At 46.3% G+C, this 22,917-nt stretch overlaps 1 protein-coding gene across 3 annotated transcripts in view; it reads right to left on the bottom strand.

Moving 5' to 3' along the window:
• The window catches only part of KIF13B (kinesin family member 13B), a 518,118-nt gene that overhangs the window by 125,861 nt on the left and 369,340 nt on the right, over positions 1–22,917 (bottom strand). For all 3 annotated transcript variants that reach the window (XM_082248971.1, XM_082248973.1, XM_082248972.1), the window contains 4 exons: positions 21,601–21,656; positions 16,685–16,809; positions 11,709–11,885; positions 5,506–5,598 (listed from right to left, as the gene is read on the bottom strand). In XM_082248971.1, the coding sequence (XP_082105097.1) occupies positions 5,506–5,598; positions 11,709–11,885; positions 16,685–16,809; positions 21,601–21,656 (451 nt within the window). The remainder of the gene's footprint in view (positions 1–5,505; positions 5,599–11,708; positions 11,886–16,684; positions 16,810–21,600; positions 21,657–22,917) is intronic.

Genomic DNA, 22,917 nt, shown 5'->3' with positions numbered 1-22,917 from the left:
AATCTGCAGAGCCGGCATCCTCTGCATTTGCTGCCAGGTGTGCCAGGGCTTCTCGGTCTTCAGAGCTTTGAGAGTCCTGAGGATAAGGAATAAAGTTATATTATCTGAATTGGAGGTAATACTTCCATCCCCCCTATTTTGTATCTCATGGGTTCAATGAAGTAAGCCACACTCCACACATGCTATACGCAAAAGTACATTTGTACAATGAAAAACCTATGACCGTCTGGGGCGTATGTTATTGAAAAATGCGATTTACAAACAGCCCAACAAACTAAAATGATGGTTGAAATAAAGAACATTGCTTGATGTTTTATGTAGTCTTTGGCCATTTTAAAGCCCATTTCCAGTTTTGCATTTAGAGATTTTTTTTTTTGTGATTGTACAAACCCAGCTTGGTTTTATATTTATCCAAAGATCTGCTTTAATGATACCCAATTGCCTGGCATGAGGTAATATTTCAGAAAAAAGGATATCCATTATCTACTATGTAGACAGAAACGACAGAGATGTGAGCCTCCCAGAAAGAGCAACAACGCTCACCGGCGCTATGAACTGCAGGAGATATTGACTAAAAAGAATCAATGAAACTTTGTATTCTGTGCATTGTGCTCAGACAGCAGTCATCAAAAAGCCAGTGTCAGAGAAATGACAGCATAACCTTTACAGAGTAATGTTACTGGAGAGGATGGGGAGGACTGGTGACAGCAGAGACCGCACTTACCACAACAATAATGTGTGGCAATAAGTATGGTATGGTACTCCCAATGATGGTTTCTCCACATGTCACCTTGGACACAGAAAAGAGACTCAACATAGAGAGCTTCATATAGCTCAGACGAAAATATTCCATCCAGTGATCCATTAGACATAGAGGAGGAAGAAGAAAGAGAGAGAGAGAGGGGGGAGAGGGAGAGAGAGGGGGGGAGGGAGAAAGAGGGAGAGAGAGGGAAGAGGGAGAGAGAGGGGGGGAGGGAGAAAGAGGGAGAGAGAGGGAAGAGGGAGAGAGAGGGAAGAGGGAGAGAGAGGGAAGAGAGAGAGAGGGGGAGAGGAGGGGGAAGAGGGAGAGAGAGGGGGAAGAGGGAGAGAGAGGGGGAAGAGGGGGAGGAGGGGGGAGAGAGGAGAGAGGGGGGAGAGAGGAGAGAGGGGAGGGGGGAGAGGGGGGAGGGGGTAGAGAGGGGGGAGGGGGGGAGAGAGGGGAGAGGGGGGAGAGAGGGGAGGGGGGGAGAGAGGGGAGAGGGGAGAGGGAGGAGGAAGAGAGGGGAGAGGGGGAGGGAGAGAGGGGGGAGAGGGGGGAGGGAGAGAGGGGAGAGGGGGGAGAGAGGGGAGAGGGGGAGAGAGGGGGGAGGGAGAGAGGGGAGAGGGGGGAGGGAGAGAGAGGAGAGGGGGGAAAGAGGGGAGAGGGGGGAGGGAGAGAGGGGAGAGGGGGAGAGGGGGGAGGGAGAGAGGGGAGAGGGGGGAGGGAGAGAGGGGAGAGGGGGGAGGGAGAGAGGGGGAGAGAGGGGGGGGGAGAGAGAGGGGGAGAGAGGGGGGGAGGGAGAGAGAGGGGGAGAGAGGGAGAGAGAGGGGGAGAGAGGGAGAGAGAGGGGGAGAGAGAGGAGGAGAGAGGGAGAGAGAGGAGGAGAGAGGGAGAGAGAGGGGAAGAGGGGGAGAGAGGGGGAGGAGAGAGGGAGAGAGAGGGGAAGAGGGGGAGGGGGGAGAGAGGGGGGAGAGGGGGAGAGAGGGTGGAGAGGGGGGAGAGAGGGTGGAGAGGGGGAGAGGGGGTGGAGAGAGGGGGAGAGAGGGGGAGAAAGGGAGAGAGAGGGGGGGAGAAAGGGAGAGAGAGAGGGGGAGAAAGGAAGAGAGAGGGGGAGAAAGGGAGAGAGAGAGGGGAAGAAAGGGAGAGAAAGGGAGAGAGAGGGAGAGAAAGGGAGAGAAAGGGAGAGAGAGAGGGAGAGAGAGAGGGAGAGAGAGAGGGAGAGAGAGAGGGGGAGAGAGAGGGGGAGAGAGAGGGGAGAGAGAGGGGGAGAGAGAGGGGGAGAGAGAGGGGGAGAGAGAGGGGAGAGAGAGAGGGGGAGAGAGAGGGGAGAGAGAGAGGGGGAGAGAGAGGGAGAGGGGGGAGAAAGGGAGAGGGGGGGAGAGGGAGAGGGGGGGAGAGGGAGAAAGGGGGGGGAGAGGGAGAGAGAGGGGGAGAGAGAGGGGGAGAAAGGGGGAGAAAGGGAGAGAGAGGGGGAGAAAGGGGGAAGAGAGAGGGGGAGAAAGGGGGAGAGAGAGGGGGAGAAAGGGGGAGAGAGGGGGAGAAAGGGGGAGGGAGAGAAAGGGAGAGAGAGGGGGAGAAAGGGAGAGAGAGGGAGAGAAAGGGAGAGAGAGGGAGAGAAAGGGAGAGAGAGAGGGGGAGAGAGAGGGAGAGAGAGAGAGAGGGGGGGAGAGAGGGAGAGGGAGAGAAAGGGAGAGAGGGGGGAGAGAAAGGGAAAGGGGGGGGGGGAGGGAGAGAGGGGAGAGAAGGAGAAAGGGAGAGAGAGGGGAGAAAGGCAGAGAGGGGGGGAGAAAGGGAGAGGGGGGGAGAGGGAGAAGGGGGGGAGAGGAGAGAGGGGGGAGAGAAGGAGAAAGGGAGAGAGGGGGGGAGAGGGAGAAGGGGGGGGAGAGGAGAGAGGGGGGAGAAGGAGAAAGGGAGAGAGAGGGGGAGAAAGGGAGAGAGAGGGGGAGAAAGGGAGAGAGAGGGGGAGAAAGGGAGAGAGAGGGGGAGAAAGGGAGAGAGAGAGAGGGGGAGAAAGGGGGAGAGGGGGGAGAAAGGGGGAGAAAGGGGGAGAGGGGGGAGAAAGGGGGAGGAGAAAGGGGGAGAGGGGGGGAGAAAGGGGGAGAGGGGGGGGGAGAAAGGGGGAGAGGGGGGAGAAATGTGGAGGGGGGGGGAAGGGGGGAGAAGGGGGGGAAGGGGGAGAAGGGGGGGAAAGGGGGATAGAAAGGGGGAGAGGGGGGGAGAAAGGGGGAGAGGGGGGAGAAAGGGGGAGGGGGGGGAGAAAGGGGAGAGGGGGGGGAGAAAGGGGGAGAGAAAGGGGGAGAGAGGGGGGGAGAAAGGGGGAGAGAGGGGGAGAGAGAGGGAGAGGGGGAGAGGGGGAGAGGGAGAGAGGGGGAGAGGGAGGGAGGGGAGAGGGGGAGGGGGAGAGGATACGTCTGTGATAAAGCCCAGGAGGAGGGTGAAACGCGTCGACGCAATTTCCGGTCCTACGCTTGCCGCTACGTCACTTTCGGTAGTGGTGGTACGCACGCCGGGACCAAGCGCATCCCCGAGCGCACCGCAAGCCGGAAGACACGCAGAAGCATATATATGATTAACAAAGCCTGGTTTTATTGAGCAAATGTGAGTGTAATATATTTTCTTCTATCAATAAACGTTCCTTATCAGTATTACACTATTGTGAGCTTTCCTTCCCCATATGGTCCCATTATCCTGCTGATCTACATGTTGAGAGAATTACATTCCACATCAGCCTTAAAGGATACTCACCTAGTTCCTTACTGGACACATGCTTGTTTGACCCTTATACAGTATTGCCCAAGGGTCCTTTTTGTCTGGTAAGTGGAACATCTAAAGAGGGTGGATCCTCACAACATCCCATCTGATTGCTGGCATGGTTTTGCACAGTTTTTTCAGCACTTAAGCACTTTTGTGGACTTTCTTTCACTGGCTACTTGCTGAAGCGCTTTTTTGTCACTGTGTATGGACTTTTACGTGGAAATATTACTAATTTATTTATCATTTATTAATGTCAATTCGTTTTCAGTATTTTTATGGTGTATTTATATACGTTTGATTAAGATTTGCACTTATTATTGCACAGGTTTTTGCACCATGCACTTTAATTTTTGGATGCACTTTAGGCGGATTTAGTTATTACTCCGATTATAAACTAATATTCACAACCTTTTGCGCTGTTTACTAGCACTGTCACATGAGACAGACTACCCAGAGACAGGGATAGACTAGCAAAAGCGAGACCAGTGAGAGATGGCAAGTTAAGGCCCGTACACACGTACCGATCGTCGGCATACAAACGTCGGCGGACGAAAGATCTGCCGATTGTACGCGTGTTAGTATGGTGCCTCCGACAGATGTCTGCGCACAATCCGCGGACAAAAGTCTTTCGTGCAAACATGAAAATTTTTGTCTGCGGACACCAGAACGGACGATTGTTCGCCTGTCAGTACAGAATTCGGCCGACAGACCGCAGATTTGCAAGACTGGGCATGCTCAGAAAATTAAAAACACAGGGAAAGTTAACCATTACATGACATCACTTCTGCAGTCAGCTGAAGTCTGCAGACAAAATTCTTGTGCTGTCCTTGTGCTGTCTTTGCACTTTTCAACAGACACCGACATCCCGGGGAGAAAAGACGAACATTTGTATGCCGACGATCGGTACGTGTGTACGGGCCTTTAGAGTCAGAGTGTGTCAAGAGGTGATGAGTTGGACTCATCCCCTATTCCCTATTATATTATCCCTTACCCCCCCAAACTGCCCTAGAACTATCCCTCTTCCTCCACCACCTTCTTATTAAAACCCATACATACTCAGTTGCTATGGCAATTTGCTGATTTATTTTAATGCTTCAAAGTTAATTTGAATTTGATTGCAGAGTAGGAGGGTGTATGAGAGATGGGCGCTGGTAGTCGTGTTACTCCTCCACATTTCACCCCATGTTCTACTTTTTCTTTATGTAAACGAAGGTGACCAGACAAAGAAAACTGTACTAATGAATTGTGTTTTGGTGCTGGAATGGACCTCTGCCCCATCTCTGAATTTGGCAGGAGCCAACAAGATATGGGACGGATCAGGTAATAGTAAGTCTGAGAGCTGCAAATGCCGTGAACTCCATTCCATTATACAAGACCTAAAATTATGCCTCGTTTCCACTGAGTGGTACGGTACGGTTCGGTTCGGTTCGGTTCAGTGCGGTACACCTTGCGTTTCCACTGCCAATAGTACCCTTTCATGATAGGCCTGGTGTAGCCGGAAAGCTGTGATGGACGATTCTCTGTCAACCAATCAAAGTTCTACAGAGTGTAGCTCCACCCTGTTGGTACGGTACTAATGTGCTTGGTACCCCAACGAAAGGGTACCAAAAAAGTGGTACGGTACGGTTCGGAATTAGGGTACCATTCACAATGGAAACGGCAAAAATTGCGTACCGTACCGAACCGTACCATAACGCTCAGTGGAAACGAGCCTTTAGAAGTGAAAGCACATGCATATAAATATTTAACCATGTCGCAGTACTTAAATGTTAAGGACAGTAACTGCATAAATTAAACATTTGACCGATGCTTGGTCATGTGACCAACACCAGGGTTCTGCCACAGGATCTCAGGTGGCAAAGCAAGCTGGATTTGCCTAAATAGACCCCAAAGTACTCCAAAAATAAAAAAATAAAAGTAAAACATAATTACTACAGATAGATACAGGCTTTCAGTTTGGAGCACAAGTCCACTCTTAGACCAAATGTGCAAACACAGTATTAACTTCCTACCTCAGGAATATTGGAGACGATTTCAACAGTCACTCCACAGCTCGTAATGTTGCTCCTGTGAGACATTCGTCTTAGAAAATTCTGAGCGAACCCCTACAATAAAAAATAACATTGAAGTATAACACTAGAACATAAAAACTGCAATAGGAGGAAAAAAAGAAAAGTAAGGTATTAGGCCCCTTTCACACAGGCGGACCATTCAGATCCGCCTGTCAGATTTTTTGGCGGATCTGAACGGTCATCCCCAGGCATCTCTATGGGGCATTGGATGTCAGCGGAGACATGTCCGCTGACAGCCGATCCGTCAAATCTGGATGGATGGAAACCCTATTTTCCATCCGTCCAGCCGATCGGACCGGATGGGATGGGATGAGAACAGACCAACGGTCCGTTCCCATCCGATTCCCCCATAGAGGTGCATGGGGACCTGACAGTTGTCTCTCCGCACACAGCGCGCAGAACAGTTGTCATCCTCCTGCTCAGTGGTGGATCGATCCCCCGCTGAGATAAACCGAGTCCGTCTGACGGACGGACTGTGCGAAAGAGCCCTTAAACATTTTTTGGGGGTCAGAAAAAGGCTTTAATTTGGTAGCAGATTTGGATACATATTTTTATTTGCTTGTTTATTTTTTGGTAATAAATATAAAAAAAAACAGAAATTTAAAAAAAATAAAAAAATAGCAACTTATCCCAATGCAACATTTCCGTAATTTGTACACCCTTAAATATTTAAAAGGAGAAGTTTGGGCTTAAAAAAACACAATTACACTCACCTCGATGGATGTAGCATCGATCAGATGCTACATCTGTCCTCTGCTGTCTCTGGAGTGAGAATTGAGAGATCAAAAACCACTGATTGCTCAGTTCTCCCCCTCTGCTCTGAGCAGAGAGCCCTGACTGTCAGTCACCAGCTCTCTGCTCTCTTCATCAGTGCTCACTGGAACACTGGACTGAGGAGGGTGGAGAGGCTGGCTCAGGCTCTCAGCGGATCACTGAAAGCCTGAACCAGGTGCTGGACCAGGCATCTGGGTGGATGCTGATCATATAATCTTTCCTGAGCCTGGACTGGCTAAGTGATGATGATGGCTGAAAACGGGTCACAGGAGTGCAGAACAAGCTACACTACTGTGATCAATAGAAGTACAGCCAAAAAAGCTTTGACCAAACTTCTCCTTTAATCCAAATTATAATCAACAAGGTCTTCTTAATAAAGGAGAAGTCCATCTTTCATAACATGTTACACCCATATTCAGGGCGTAACATGTTATGAACAGACCAGCCTCCTCACCTCCCCGATCTCCGCGGTGACAGCTAGCAGGGTTCTTCTCTCTCCCCACTAGCGGTCACAATTAAAAAAAATAAAATAAATATGTGGACGAGTGGGGCTCCGCCCGACCGGTGGTGTCACCGATTGACAGGGCTCTGAGCATGGAAAACAACAAGGATCGGCAGCCTTTGAGGCTGTTAGCTTGTAGTTTTCAATGAACTAACCATGGCGTGGAACAGTGCCGTGGTAGTTCATTCATGCTTCCTGTCTTATATCTGCTTAACCCTACGGGATGTACAGGGAAGCAGATACACTGGCAGATCTGCATGGCACCAGCGATCTGCTGATCGCTGGTGCAATGCGTTACAGGCCAAAGAAAAATTGAAATGCGCATTTTTTTACCGCAAAAAAATCTGCATTTATTTTTTTTCCAAAACCTGAACTTATCCTTTAAAATTATATCACATAGGTGAAACTTTTTCAATGTAAACCTATTTGGAGAGCTTTATTCCCTGGGCGATGAACACAGGAAAAAAATTGGGGGTAAAATATTAGTTTAACATTAAGATAAGATCAAGTAAGGTTGAAAAGGCACAAATTAGCACAAAGGTGACTTTTTTTTACAGGTTGGCAATTACTAAATACAGTGAATCTGGAAAGTATTCACAGCGCTTCACTTTTTCCACATTTTGTTATCCAAAATTGATTAAACTCATTATTTTCCTCAACATTCTACAAACAATACCCCATAAGGACATCGTAAAAGAAGTTTGTTTGAAATCTTTGCAAATTTATTAAAAATAAAAAAAAATAAAATCACATGTACATAAGTATTCACAACCTTTGCCATGATACTCAAAATTGAGCCCTGATGCATCCGGTTTCTAATGATCATCATTAAGGTTGTTCTACAACTTGATTGGAGTCCACCTGTGGTGAATTCAGTTGATTGGACAGGATTTGGAAAGGCACACACCTGTCTATATAAGGTCCCACAGTTAACAGTGCATGTCAGAGCACAAACCAAGCCAGGAAGTCCAAAGAATTGTCTGTGGACCTCTGAGACAGGATTGTATCGGGTGACAGATCTGGGGAAAGGTACAGAAAAATGTCTGCAGCATTGAAGGTCCCAATGAGCATAGTGGCCTCCATCATCCGTAAATGGAAGAAGTTTGGAATTAACAGGACTCTTCCTAGATCGGGCCGCCTGGCCAAAATGAGCGATCGAGGGAGAAGGACCTTAGTCAGATAGATGACCAAGAATCTGATAGTCATACTGACAGAGCTCCAGCGTTTCTCTGTGGAGAGGAGAACCTTCCAGAAGAACAATCATCTCTGCAGCACTCCACCAATCAGGCCTGTATGGCCAGACAGAAGCCACTCCTCATTAAAAGTCACATGACAGCCCACCTGGAGTTTGCCAAAAGGAACCTGAAGGACTGTCAGACAATGAGAAACAAAATTCTCTGGCCTGATGAAACAAAGTTTAAACTCTTAGGCCTCAATGGCAAGCGTTATGTCTGGAGGAAACCAGGTACCGCTCATCACCTGGGCAATAACATCCCTACAGTGAAGCATGGTGGTGGCAGCATCATGCTGTGGGGATGTTTTTCAGCGTCAGAAACTGGGAGATTAGTCAGGATCGAGGGAAAATGAATGCAGCAATGTACAGAGACATCCTTCATGAAAACCTGCTGCAGAGGGCTCTGGACCTCAGACAAGGGCGAAGGTTCATCTTCGACAGGACAACACTAAGCACACAGCCAAGATAACAAAGGAGTGGCTAAGGGACAACTCTGTGAATGCCCTCGAGTGGCCTAGCCAAAGCCTAGACTTGAACCCAATTGAACAGCTCTAGAGAGATCTGAAAATGGCTGTGCACCGACGCTCCCCATCCAACCTGATTGGCTGGAAAGCTTCTGCAGAGAAGAATGGAAGAAACTGCCCAAAAATAGGTGTGCCATGCTTGTAGCATCCTACTCAAAAAGATTAGAGGCTGTAATTGGTGCCAAAGGTGCTTCACCAAAGTATTGAGCAAAGGCTATGAATACTTATGTACATGGGATTTTTGTTTTTTATTTTTAATACATTTGCAAAGATTTCAAACAAATCCCTTTCCTGTTGTCGTCATGGGGGATTGGTTGTAGAATAGTGAGGAAAATAATGAATTTCATCAGTTTTTGAATATGGCTGTAACATAACAAAATGTGAAAAAAGTGAAGCGATGTGAATACTTTCCGGATTCACTGTACCTGCATAACATAGATCAGGAAATTGTATATTTCAGATTTCCTTCTTATTGTTGGCGCACAATACCTAATAATGAACTCTAAACCTGGCTAAGGGGCCATACGGGACAAAGTCTGATTAGCTAACTCATACCAAAGGAATATCACTGAAAACTGACCAGGTCCTTTAAAGGTCATCTTGCTCTAAGGGGAGTGGACCATTTTTTACACACAAATCCTATATATTACATTTGTAATTTGGAACATTCAGTCTTGTCTTCCGAGCTTGAAATCATGTATGCGTCTGTGATACCCAGTGTGCCACGCTGCAAAAGGGGGTGGGACTCCGTGGCAGCAACAGCATCTCTAGTTAAGTATTCTTGTTATATTTTCTAGTATAATCTGTATCTGTCACTGCTTTGAATAAATGTTATGCTTCCAAGAATTTGTGTGATCTTTCATTGCACCGTTTGAATACAACCCCAACATGTGACTGTGATAAAATAAACAAATTACGTTCATTTACGTATTTCATGCGCAGTAAACACAAATGTCATCTGGATCATCAGGTTTGAGAGCTGGGGATTAATTTAGGGAGGGGGACCTGATCCAGACCCATCATCCAGCTGTGCAGCAACAGAGCACTTCTAACAATGATCAGTTGGAGGCTTCAATCAGCCAGCAATAAAATCACTCTAAAACAGTTATCTATTGCTGCAAGGAGACACTGGATAGCGCAACAACAACTCTGCAAAACCTTTTGTACTTCTAGGAAGAGTGGTTACATCACTTGTGGCATTACATTTCTTTTAGTGTGAAGACAATGCGAAAGCTTTGTGTATACAGCTATCTGCAACAAGCTTGGACCCCATTGCTTAGCATTAAAGTAATCCATGAATGGATTAACCCTTTCATGACCACAGATCAATGACATCCAGATGCCCAGCCCAAACTTAGCAGTGTTGGTATTTGTTGGTTAACTTGACTATAACTTTATGACAAATTTGCATATCTAAATATGTATATTATTTTAAGGGCATATAAGGTTTTTATTTGGGATCAGGTTATCATAAATAAAGCAGGGTTTTTATTTTTTGTAGACCGGCTATACAATTTTTATTTTGTATTGTAATTGTATCTGATAATGACAGTATTAAACAGATGAACATTTTAATCTCCAGGCTGCAATGCCATCTGCAGGCTTATTTTGTTAGTGAAGCCACCCACGTGATGACTAAGTCATAACTGACGAAGTGTTCAAATGATCAAAACTGTCAATGACTGCCAGGATTGAGAGCCACCACCTGGGTAAAGTGTCTGGGGGTTAAAAGGGGGCTTTCTTCACGACCAGAAGAGCCAGCGCTTGGTGTATTGCAGTAAGACATGCTTTATTGAAGATCAAACAGTACGGTGGGGAATAATATCCAGCCCAAAAAACTGACACATTTCAGCCCCTACAGGCCTTATTAATACGAGTAGGGCCTATAGGGGCTGAAATGCGTCCACATTTCTGTGTTGGATCCTTTTCCTCCCTGTATTGTTCGATTTTCAGTAATGCAGGACTTACTGCAATACACCAAGGTGTCAGCTCTTCTGCTCATGTAGAAAAGAAGCTGCTTGCAAAGGCTAGGAGTGGGGCACTGGTGTTTACCTCGCAGGATCGGGTTTCCAGGGTTGTAGCGCTGTCTTTTGCTTTCCATGGCTTTTTATATTTGCTTTGGGTAAAGCTTTAGGGCCCCTTAACACTGTGTGCAGTTACCTGTGTTTTTCCTCACTGGATGAACACATGGATGTGACCTGTAAATGCTTGTAGTGCTGCTCTATGCAAAGGAAGAGAGTACATAAAGTCCCGCTGGTACTCAGGAATGGGGTGCTGACTGAAAATATCCCCATCCAGTAATGTGTAGCATACTTAGAAAAATCGCTGCTCAACCCTACCTAGTCTATGTAGTTATCACGTGTAAGATGGCCTCAACTTTGCACCAATCCTCAAGACACGCTCTGACATGTTTTACCGCACCCATGGGAGCTTAGTCAGAGACCTCTTGGACTAAGCCCCGATGGGTGGGGTGAAACATGTCAGAGGGCGTGGCTTGTGGGGTGGGGCAAGACTGAGGGCATCTTACACGTGATAACTACATAGACTGGATAGGGTGAAGCAGCGATTTTTTAAAGCAAGTAACTGCAATGACACATAGAAAAATAAGATTTTTTGTAAGATCTTACCGTAAAATCTTTTTCTCTGATGTCCATCGACAGACGCAGCCTCAGCCTCAGCTCATGGAGATCAGGCTGCGTCTGTCGATGGACGATAGAGAAACAATAGTTTTCTAAGTGCCATATTTACACTAGACTGCTGAGTGGATATGCATTCCCAGATGTGCATTACCACTTCATCTCCTGAATATTTACCCCCCCTCCCCCCCTTCGGGACCATGCCATTTCTTGCGATACGCCACTGCGTGACTTTAATTGACAATTGCACTGTTTAGCAATGCTGTACATAAATGGAATTAATGTCATTTCATTTCCAAAAACAGGTTTCTTTTGGTGGTATTTAATCACCACTATGTAAAGGAGCCCTTAACTATCTGCTAACTATATCAAAGAATTGCTTTTTTTGGTTTCACAATCGCTGAAATAGTTTGCATTGTTGTTCACGTTCTGTAGAGACATCTGGTAAAAATGATTGAGGTCCTGCTTCTCACCTGGCGGCTGTAGACATTGACGCATATGCGCTTGCGTAGAACCAGCTGCATCTCAGCAGGGTGACTCAGCTGTACGGTCACTCTGGCAATGAGGTAGACTCTCTCATCTGCGGAGGAGCCTTTACTGAGCTGCGGGCAGCTGTGGACAGTGCAATCCCAGGAGGCCTCTGCCTTTACCTGAAAAGGAACATAGCAAAATTAACAAAGATAGGTGCAATAATTTTGGAGTTACACTTTAAAGCAGAATTTCAGCTAATACAGGAAGTTCTGATTTTCCTCCTCCCCTCGACATCCCCCTCCTCCCTACCACTTTTGGAGGGTTTGCGTTTTTATGGGAGCAGGGAGAGGCTCCCTCTTCGGCTCCTCTCACCTACCCGGGAAGAGCAGAAGTCCAGCCCTCCTCCCTGCCCTCAACCACCTGGGATACATTGGAGTCACAGGAGAATGCGGGACCATTCTGAATGTGCAGCACCTCCCATGCATGTGCAGCGGGCAGCGGGAAGACACAGCTGACTTCCCACATGCAAGATGGCAGCACCAGGAACTCGAAGACTGGCAAAGAATATATTGTGATACGGCACTGCGTTTCTTTAACTGACAATTGTGCGGTCGTGCGACGCTGTCCCAAATATAATATATGTTCTTTTTTTCCAAACAAATAGAGCTTTCTTTTGGTGGTACTTGATCACTTCTGCAGTTTTAATTTTTTGTGCTATATACAAAAGTAGACCGACAATTCTGAAAAAAACTCAATATGTTTTATATTCTGCTATAAAACCTTCGCAATAAAATTTTTTTAAAAAATCGAATTTCTTTAACAATTTAGGCCAGTATGTATTCTGCTACATGTATATATATATATATATATATATATATATATATATATATATATAAATATATAAAATACCAATACGTGTATATTGATTGGTTTGCGCAAAAGCATCTACAAACTATGGTATATATATGTTTTTGTTTTTTTTTTCTAGTAATGGCAGCGATCAGTGACTTATAGCAGGATATTGCGACAAATCAGACACCTGACACTTTTTGGGGACCAGTGACACTAATGCAGTGATCAGGGCTAAAAAATATGCACTGTCATTGTCCTAATGACACTGGCAGGAAGGGGTTAACATCAGGGGCGATCAAAGGGTTAACTGTGTTCCCTGGGAGTGATTACTAACTGTGGGGGAGGTTCTTTGACTGGGGAATGTAGGGATCCTTGTTCCCGCTTAGCAGGAACACAGGGTCAACACATTCCCCTCTCACAGAATGGTGGTCTGCCTTGTTCACATAGGCAGACCACCAATCTGCCTTTCTCCCTAACGATCAGCAGGTGTCAGCGAACATAGCGCCCGCCGGACCCGCTGATTGGCTCCTGTTGTGTCCAATCACAAGGGGAGCGGGGTTGCCGGCAGCATGCGCCCCAGACTCGGAAGTGTCAGATCACGTACTAGGTACGTGATCTGGTGCAGAGCGGCCGCCCTGCTGCAGAATATCTACCCCAAAATGTTCTTTTTCTTCGATTTTCTTTTTCTAGATTTCATGGTAGATATTCCAATTGATTATATTAACAGTTAAATCCAAATTACTCATACATGTTTCCACTATGAATGAATAATTTGGTAATAGTTACCTATTTACATACACTGCTCAAAAAAATTAAAGGAACACTTTTTAATCAGAGTATAGTATCAAGTCAAAAACTCCTGGGATATTGATCTGGTCAGTTAAGTAGCAAAGGGGGTTGTTAATCCGTTTCGGCTGCTTTGGTGTTAATGAAATTAGCAGGTGCACTAGATGGGCAACAATGAGATGACCTCCAAAACAGGAATGGTTTACAGGTGGAAGCCACCAATATTTTTTTCCCCCTACTTCTCTTTCCTGATTTTTTTTCACTAGTTTTGCATTGGGCTGGGGTCAGTGTCACTACTGGTAGCATGATGCGATACCTGGACCCTATAGAGGTTGCACCGGCAGTCCAACTCCTCCAGGATGGCACATCAATACGTCCCATTGCCAGAAGGTTTGTTGTGTCTCCAAGCACAGTCTCAAGAGCATGGAGGAGATTCAATGAGATGGGCAGTTATTTTAGGAGAGCTGGACAGGGCCTTAGAAGGTCCATAACTGATCAGCAGGACCGGTATTTGCTCCTTTGTGCAAGGAGGAACAGGATGAGCACTGCCAAAGCCCTACAAAATGTCCTCCAGCAGGCCACTGGTGTGAATGTCTCTGACCAAACAATCAGAAACAGACTTCATGAGGGTGGCCTGAGGTCCCGACGTCCTCTAGTAGGCCCTGTGCATAATGCCTAGCACCGTGGAGCTCGATTGGCATTTGCTATTTAACACCAGAATTGGAAGGTCCTCCACTGGCGCCCTGTGCTTTTCACAGATGAGAGCAGGTTCACTCTGAGCACATGTGACAGACGTGAAACGGTCAGGAGAAGCCATGGAGAATGTTATGCTGCCTGTAACATCATTCAGTAGGACCTTTTTGGTGATGGGTCAGTGATGGTCTGGGAAGGCATATCCATTGACAGATGCACAGACCTCTACAGGCTAGACCAGGGTTTCTCAACTCCGGTCCTCATGGCACAGGCACACTAACAGGCCAGTAATGCAGAGTGCAGGACTCGGGAGTAATGTAGAGTTCGGAGGTCAAGCAGTATGAAATGCAGAGTGCAGGACTCAGTAAAAAGTAATGCAGAGCTCAGAGGTCAGAAGTATGTAATGCAGAGCGCAGGACTCCGGGGTAAGTAATGCAGAGTTCAGAGGTCAACAGCATGTAACGCAGAGTGCACGACTGAAAAAGTAAGTAATGCGGTGTTCAGAGGTCAGCAGTATGCAAAGTAAAGTGTAGGACTCAGGGGTAATGTAGTGTTCAGAGGTCAACTGTATGAAATGAAGAATGCAGGACTTAAGAGTAAGTTATGCATAGTTCAGAGGTCAACAGTATGTAATGCAGAGTGCAGGGATCAGAAGTAATGCAGAGTTCAGCAGTATCCAACGCAGAGTGCAGGACTCAGGAGTAATGCAGAGTTATAGAGGTCAGCAGTGTTTAACGCAGAGTGCAGGGATCAGAAGTAAAGCAGAGTTCAGAGGTCAGCAATATGCAACGCAGAGTGCAGGACTTAGGAGAAGGTAATGCCGAGTTCAGAAGTATGCAACGCAGAGTGCAGGACCCAGCAGTAATGCAAAGTTTGAGAGGTCAGCAGTAAGTAAAGCAGAGTTCAGAGGTCAACAGTATGCAACACAGAGTGCAGGAGTTCGGAGTAAGTAATGCAGAGTTCAGAAAAATGCAACGCAGAGTGCAAGACTCTGAAGTAAGTAATGCAGAGTTCAGAAGTCAGCAGTATGTAATGTAGAGTGCAGAGATCAGGAGTAAGTAATGCAGAGTTCAGAGGTCAGCAGGATGCAAAGCAGAGTGCCTGACTCGGGAGTAATGTAGAGTTCAGAGGTCAGCAGTATGTAATGCAGAGTGCAGGACTCAGGAGTAAGTAATGCAGAGTTCAGAGGGCAGTAGTATGTAATGCAGAGTGCAGGACTCAGGAGTAAGTAATGCAGAGTTCAGAGGTCAGTAGCATGTAACGCAGAGTGCAGGGGGGGTTAGACGCAAGAGTCATAAGAAAGTAACAGGGATGAAAGGTCATATTTATTCAATGCAAGGTTCTGGGATAAGGAGTATATATATCAGAGTTCAAAGGTTAGTAATATGTAACGCAGTGTGCAGAGATCAACAGCACCTAATACAATAGAGGGGCCAGTAACTAACACACATTTCTCTACCCCCCACAAGAAAAAATACCCCCTCCCTTTTGGTACAAACACCCCCTCCTTTCCCCAAAGCTAAAATAGCCCCCAGCACAAATTTCCCTCTGCCTCCCTGACATGCGCTCAAAGACCTCAGATGTAATGACACCTGGCAAAGTGAGGGAAGTCCTCCCATTTCTATCCTCAGCTGCGTCCTATGACTTGATAACCCCCCAAGAAGGCATCTTTGACTACCCTCGGGTCTGTAATGCCAACTGCCACACTAATCTGGGATCCCAGAGGTGGCAGGCTAGTAGACTGACCACTTCCCGAGCCCCACTAAAAATAATGGAATGTTCCTGACACTCATTTAGAGCAGAAGTCACCACTTTTAATCAAGTCAACTTGAAAGTGACTAACTACTACAAGCGATACCATTCCTTTCCACAATTCTATCTATTCTATAAAACACAAAGGGAACACAAAAGTAATTTTCCCTTTTTTTTCTTTTTAGATTTTACTTCACTTCAACCAACAAAACTTGTGTTTTAAAACTTGAACAAGCATGAGAAAAGGTCAGCAGCAAAATAGGGTGAAGTAAAGCCTCGTACACAAGCACCGATTGTTGGCCGACCGATCGGCCGTCTTTTGTCCAGTGTTGTTGTGTTGGTTGAAATGTGCTCTAGACTGCACACAAATTTTGTCGACCAACAACAACCAACTTCAGAAGTGATGTCATGTGCTGGTTTACTTTTCGTGTGTTTTTTCTTCTCTGAGCATGCCCAGTCTTGCTCATCACATTTTTGTCTGCCGAAATCTGTACTGACTGAAGAACAATCGGCCGTTCTGGTGACGGCCAATAAAAATTTTATAGCATGCCCACCAGATTTTGTTTGGCTAAAAATTTGCAGTCGGTTGTCGGAAGCATCATACTAACAAGCCGACAATCAGCCGATCGGACGTTGGTCGAAAATTCACGGCCAACAATCGGTGCGTGTGTACGAGGCTTTAGGATAAAAGTTGCTGTTATGCGGATCCTTCATACAGATCTAGGGTTTCTCCAGAGGTTGCTAGGGGTTCCTTGAGCAATAAGCAATTTCTGTCTCTTAGAAAAGTTCCCATTGACATCATTGATCTTTTTAGCCATCTTTAAGAGGGTAATTCATTCCAACGAACACAAGTGTAAGGAGCATTCTTAGAGAACTAAAACGTTCCGATACAAACCTCGTTCTCGTGGTGTTTGACAATCTGCAGATCAAAGAATTCATCTTCCTCTTCATTGGTGAGCGTGGCATCCCATCCAGCTGCCTCTGGTTCATCCAAATTATCCTGCGAGCTAAAATCATCCGCTGCAACAAATAAAAGTGAAATGACAATGATAATTCCTGCTGGTTTCCAATGTTATAGAATGACTCCAGAAAGAAAATTATTTCCATGTAAGGACTTAAGCATATGGATGTCCAAGTCAGGGTTTTTCAACCAGAGTTCTATGGAATCCTAGGGTTGCTCCAGAGGTTGCTAGAGGGTTCCTTGAGCAATAAACAACTTATGCCTCTTAGAAAAGTTCCCACTGACATCATTGATCATTTTAGCTATCTGTAAGGGGGTAATTCATTCCAATGAGTACAAGTGTAAGGAGCATTCTTCCCACTGACCATCACACTAATCTACCATGAGTTGTAGATCTAGTCATTTTTAGCAGGGGATCCGTGAGACAGGAAAGTTATTTCAAAGGTTCCTCTGTGTTGCAAAGGTTGTGCTAGATATATGGGCTGCAAAACCCTTTAGCGTAAATTCCCTGGTGTTTTCACAAGCCCAGGGGGAGACAAGTGGCACTGGCATTTTGCAGATTGGTGACTGTACACAGTGTACAGGAAAAGCTGTACACAGCGACTTGGGTGCAGGAAAGCGCTGGGTATTTCACACTAGAAGAATTTGCAGCCTCTAGGTTTATGTGTATGAGGCCTGAACTTGTACCATATTAGGACCCTTGTGTATTGTCGGGATTCAGGAATACAACTTCAGTGGGAAACAGAGTTTTGTCTTACCGTAAATTCTATATCTTCGAGCAGTGTTTCTCAACCTTTTTTCAATCAAGGCACCCTTTAAAATTATAGACAATCTCAAGGCACCCTTTAAAATTATAGACAATCTCGAGGCACCCCATTCTAAAATATAAAAAACGATTCTAATCCACACAAGTAGGACACCCAACGTTCAAGGTGATTTTTTCATCCAAAGCAAATACACTTTTGCACACTGGTACTGACTAGTATCCCAATGTTCCTCTTCTCCGTCAATTTCTCTCCATCAGTCAGCTAATGTAACCCCAGTCCTGAAGGAGAGGGGAGGAGGAGAGTCAAGCAAGGATGCTGTGGCGGTGGAGACATCCTCCTTATCAACTGATGACATCATTGGTTGTTAGGATGCCAGTGTCTAGAAAGTCGCAATAGTGCATAATGAAAACCTGTGGTTTTGTGTAACTAAAAGGGAGGCTTAATCCACCTGCTGGCTTGTATACAATTTTTTGTAAATTTTTAGGCATTGGTTGAAAAAGGGTGCCCTTTAGAGTACAGTACAGGGCACAGGCAACCTATTCAAACACCATGGGCTATAGGCTTGTACCTTCACATGACTGGACAGTAGCAAGCTTTTGAGGACGCACCACCTTGGGGAACCTCGCTTATACCCTAACCCTTTCTCTGTGAGTTCTCAGTTTTTGCTATTGTCTCTAGGTGATGGACATCTTCTCCTTCCCAGAGAAAGCAACCTAATTCTTTATTTTTTTTATCTTCCAATTCTACTTTAGCCGTGTATTCGGATTGGTGCAACCTGGGTAAAACCAATGGAGCCCCATCTGGTCACATTGCTGCAGGGAAAGCCTGTAACCTAACCCTTTCTCTGTGAGTTCTCTTCTCAGTTTTTGCTATTGTCTCTAGGTGATGGACATCTTCTCCTTCAGAGAAAGCAACTTATTTCTTAATTGTTTTATCTTCCAATTCAACTCTCACTGTCAGAAGCCGTGTATTCGGATTGGTGCAACTTGGGTAAAACCATGGGAGCCCTACCTGGTCACACACCCTGTAATGTTGCTATGGGCACCAGATCCTGCACTGGGTGCTCACCTTGTGAGGCGTTAGCAGTAGTATGCTACACAGGTCCAGTGCTGTGGTCTATCGCTATAGAACCCAATCCCTGAAGATTCCTTCAGGTGTATTGCCACTGTACTGTACTATTACATCTAACAGTTATGTACATATAAAAAAAGTCTACAAAATAGGGACTTATATGTCCACTCCCCCTCCTCAGCATGTCATAGCTGGCAATGGTGGAGCCAGGCACAAATACAGGGGGTCTTGCTGGCTTCTCAATACCTTTAAAGGGACTCGCATTACCAACTTAAAAAAATTGCAAACAAAATGTAAATGCTTACTTGAAACCCCATACATGGCAATTGTCTTTTATAGGGATTTCAAAGGGATTCTTCTCTTCCCTCTCAGCATTGAACTGAGTAGCAGGGGAGTGAAAGAAAAATAAACTGCTGGGGCTCACAGTGAATCTGCAAAGTACAGGTTCACGTTAAAGCAGCACATGTTAATTGGTTTGGGATGTCTGGGTAACAGAAACAATTAGCAGCCTCAGAGTTTATCAAAATTGCTAAAAAAAGAAAAAAAAAAAGATTTATGGCGTGTGTACACAAACACTTATGCAAAGCCTGTGGCCTGCCGACATGTGGAAGTCATCAACTAGGATGGAGTAAACCTTCCGCAAGCAATACACAATTTAATGAACCCCATGTTTAGTATGCCTGCCGGGATGGGGAGGGGCATGAGTGTATGAGCATTCTGCAGAATGCTGAATGCACGTGGATGAACACAATCCCTTACCAATTTTACAAAGAATTTATGAGGACAGAAATACAAAGGCTACAAATGCTGCCTTGGTTCTTCAAACTCTAGGAATGCTATTTTGGTTCTGCAAACTCTGGGCAAACACAGGGCATTGTGTGTGCATTTTTTTCAAACTTCACCGACTCTAAGTTTTTACCCCAGTTAAGGACCAGGTAGGGGAGGAACAAAGGGAGTAAACAATGGCTGGGAGGGCATTAGTCGGTGTAAAAGAAGAGGAGTGTTGGGGGTCCACGGCATAAAATTCAACTCCTCATGGAGTTCTAAAACTATGTTCCAGCAAGGAGGAGTGGGTGATGATGGTTTCAGGACAAGGGTGTCAAACTCAATTTCCACATCATTATGGTTGCCCTCAAAGGACCGCTTGTATCGGAAAGACTATATAAATATATCTACTCTTTACCATTAAATAATCGCCTCTGCATTTGATTATTATTACTGGTTTTAGTAATTACATAAGACTTAAAGCGGAGTTCCACTGGCTTTTGTGCTTATTAAAAGTCAGCAGCGACAAAAAGTGTAGCTGTGACTTTTAATAAACACATACTCACCTGTCCCACAGTCCAGCGATGCGGCCGGTGGGAGCCTCGGTTCTCTCCTCCTTCTCCCTGCGGTGCCGGCATCTCTAGTGTGGGCACCCGGCTTTGACAGCTTGCAGCTTCACAGCCAGGTGCGCACTGCGCATCGTGACTGGCCAGGCAATCTTCTGGGACATGCCAGGCAATCTTCTGTGACATGTCCCAGAAGATTGCAGGGAGGGGATAGAACTGCTGCCCGAGCCACCTAGGTGGCCCGAGCGGAACTGGGGGCAGGTACCTGTCAAAACTAGGTACCCACTCCCCCCCCCCCCCCCAGAAAAAAATGACATGCCAAATGTGGCATGTCAGGGGGTTGGGACCACCTAAAGCAGAAGTTCCACTTTTGAGTGGAACTCCGCTTTAATCTGTGAAGAACAGGTGCAGACTGGCACAGAGCCCACTCACACTCCTGTAGCACATGATGCAAGTCTGCAAAGGAGGGTCGTAAGCCGCAAGAAACTTGGAGACTGCCCAGACAGAGCCCCATGGCAGAACGTTAGGTCTGAATGGTCTCATATAAAGTTTATTGTGGATGATATCAGCGGTGTGTAACACTCCTTTTCAACTGTCATATTATAAAAAATTGTAAGCACATGTCCAGAGCACCCCCCCCCCCCTTACATCAGATATTATGAGCCCTCACACCATCAAAAGTCAAGAGTCCACCACCCCCCTTTACATCACAGTGCACCCCTCTTACACGCTGCTGCCGGGAAGGAGCTGACAAGCAGAAAGTAAAGGGCCTGGAGGAGGACCACAGAGGAGGGCTGGAGTCAGCTGCCGAAGGCAGGGGAGGTGGAGATGAGGGGGGTGCTGGGGCTATACAGAGAGGTGCAGGAATTGTAGGAGGAGTTGGGTCCTCCTCTCTGTTGAGACAAGGTGGGGGAAAAGATGAGGGGTTGCCACAGCTGTAGGAGATTTGCGAGGGCAACATGAAATGGCCTGGCAGGCCGGATTTGGACCCTGGGCCTTGTATTTGACATGTGTTCCAGGAAGATGCTGTCAAAGCCTGATAGTAGGTATTTATCAACTCAAGGTTGTCATACTCTAGTGTTTTTGATGGTTCTATCTGCTAAGGTGTCTTCAGTTCTTTTCAAGTGCCATGGCTTGTGTAGTCGTGCGTTTAGTTTCAGTAAGCCAAAATTGAGGGGTTTTCAAAGCCTTTGAGCTGGAACTGAAATGGTGGCCCAATGTGTTCACTCTCTTTTGGCAGCTTTACCAAATATGTAAAAACGAAACAACAGAATGTAATAATATATTATGGAAGGCATTAAAAACTCCAAAAATTGACTGCCGCGGCATTCTGGGACACTTGGGGTATGCCTCCCTTTCCCGGTATCCGGCCGGCCATGAGATAGATGCCGGTGGGGGGGGGGGGTCTCCCTGACTATGTCCTACAGTCTTCCCGTACTCTCTTCAGCTATAAAACGTTTCGCCGCTGGCTTCACTGAGGGTCTACATTCTCTCCATGATGTGTTCTGCAGACGAGTTAGTGCTATATACTTAGTTTTGGATATGTTGTTTGAACTATCTGTACTCTGTTATTGGATCGCTGTACCTGTTATTTTGTCATACCTATTGTTGGTTTATGGTATGCCTTTATATTTCTTTTAAATGAATTTTGAAGAAAAAAAAAACTCCAAAAATTACCTACCATTAAGATCCAGGAATATAACAGGGATATGAGTCTCCATTCCAGAAACTGGTGTCCTGCAATGACAAATAAAATAATGCAAGTGAAACTGAATTCTAGTTTGAAAATATTCACAAGTCAGCTTCCCAGGTGTAAAAAACGGTATTTTTGACTTACCGTAAAATCGTTTTCTCTTAAGTTCATTGACAGACGCAGGTCTCTCTGATTCATATCAGTAGGGTAATACTGCCCCCTACAGGAGTAGGACACTAGGCAGAAAAAAGTTCTGGCTACGCCTATGGGCAGCCCCAGGGGGTACACCCCCTCTCTTCCTGCATAGGATGTCAGTTTTGTATCAAAGCAGTGTGAGAAAGTAACACCAACCCAACTCAAAATAGAGGGGCGGGTACTGCGTCTGTCATGAACTTAAGAGAAAAGGATTTTACGGTAAGTCAAAAACCAAGTTTTCTCTATCGTTCATTGACGGACACAGGTCTCTCTGATTCATATCAGTAGAGACGTCCCAAAGCAGTGCCATAAAATGAGGGGTGGGAAGAGCAGAAAAGAACAAGTCCCCAATGCCAAACATAGACGATCAGGCAACATGGGACTTATCAGAACAAAAGATGAGGCCCACCTGAAAACAAACAGTAAACACCCTCAAGGAAGGCCAAAAGCCCTCCAAACAGCAACCAGCAAAAAACATTTAACGCGCCCACACTAAAAAATGGAGGCCCCGCAATTTTTTGCAGCGGGCCGCCCGCACATGTCTGACACCCCCACAAAGCACACAAAAGGCACTCATCGGGGAGAGGGACCCCCCGCGACCCCCCCCCCCACAGCGCGGCAGAACCGCAATAGTGCCCACAGGGACAGAGGAGAGACCGGGAAGGACACTGACAGACATGAGGGGAATAATACAGACATCACAGACAGACTGTCATCCCCAACACAGAGGCCCCACAGACACCCCCCACATAGAGGGGTTACTCACTGACCAGCGATAGCGTGGGTGCCGCCGTGAGACGGGAAGCCTCCCACCCCAGGTGGTGGGGGTACCGTCAGCAAAACAGGACGCTAACTACACGCGGCGTACCGCAGTAGAGTCATCCTAGCGAAGTAGCCACATTCGTGGGCAGTGTCCCTGAGGACAGGGACAGCTCCTTTGCTCGGCCTGGGTGTACGCATAGCCTGCTAAACGCTCGATGGCAGGCTGGGATTCCGTAAGGTTCTCTGTCCTGAAATACCAGGACAACCAGTCCGATTCCCAGCTCCGCAAAAACGCTGTAGTCTTCTGATCGGACTAACTAAGCGCAGGAACAAATAACATTCTATCAT

The sequence above is a fragment of the Pelophylax lessonae genome (assembly GCF_965119305.1).
Source record: "Pelophylax lessonae genome assembly, chromosome: 3".
NCBI classification, from domain to species: domain Eukaryota; kingdom Metazoa; phylum Chordata; class Amphibia; order Anura; family Ranidae; genus Pelophylax; species Pelophylax lessonae.
Note: the sequence above shows the minus strand (reverse complement) of the source record. Positions and strands in the feature narration are given on the sequence as shown.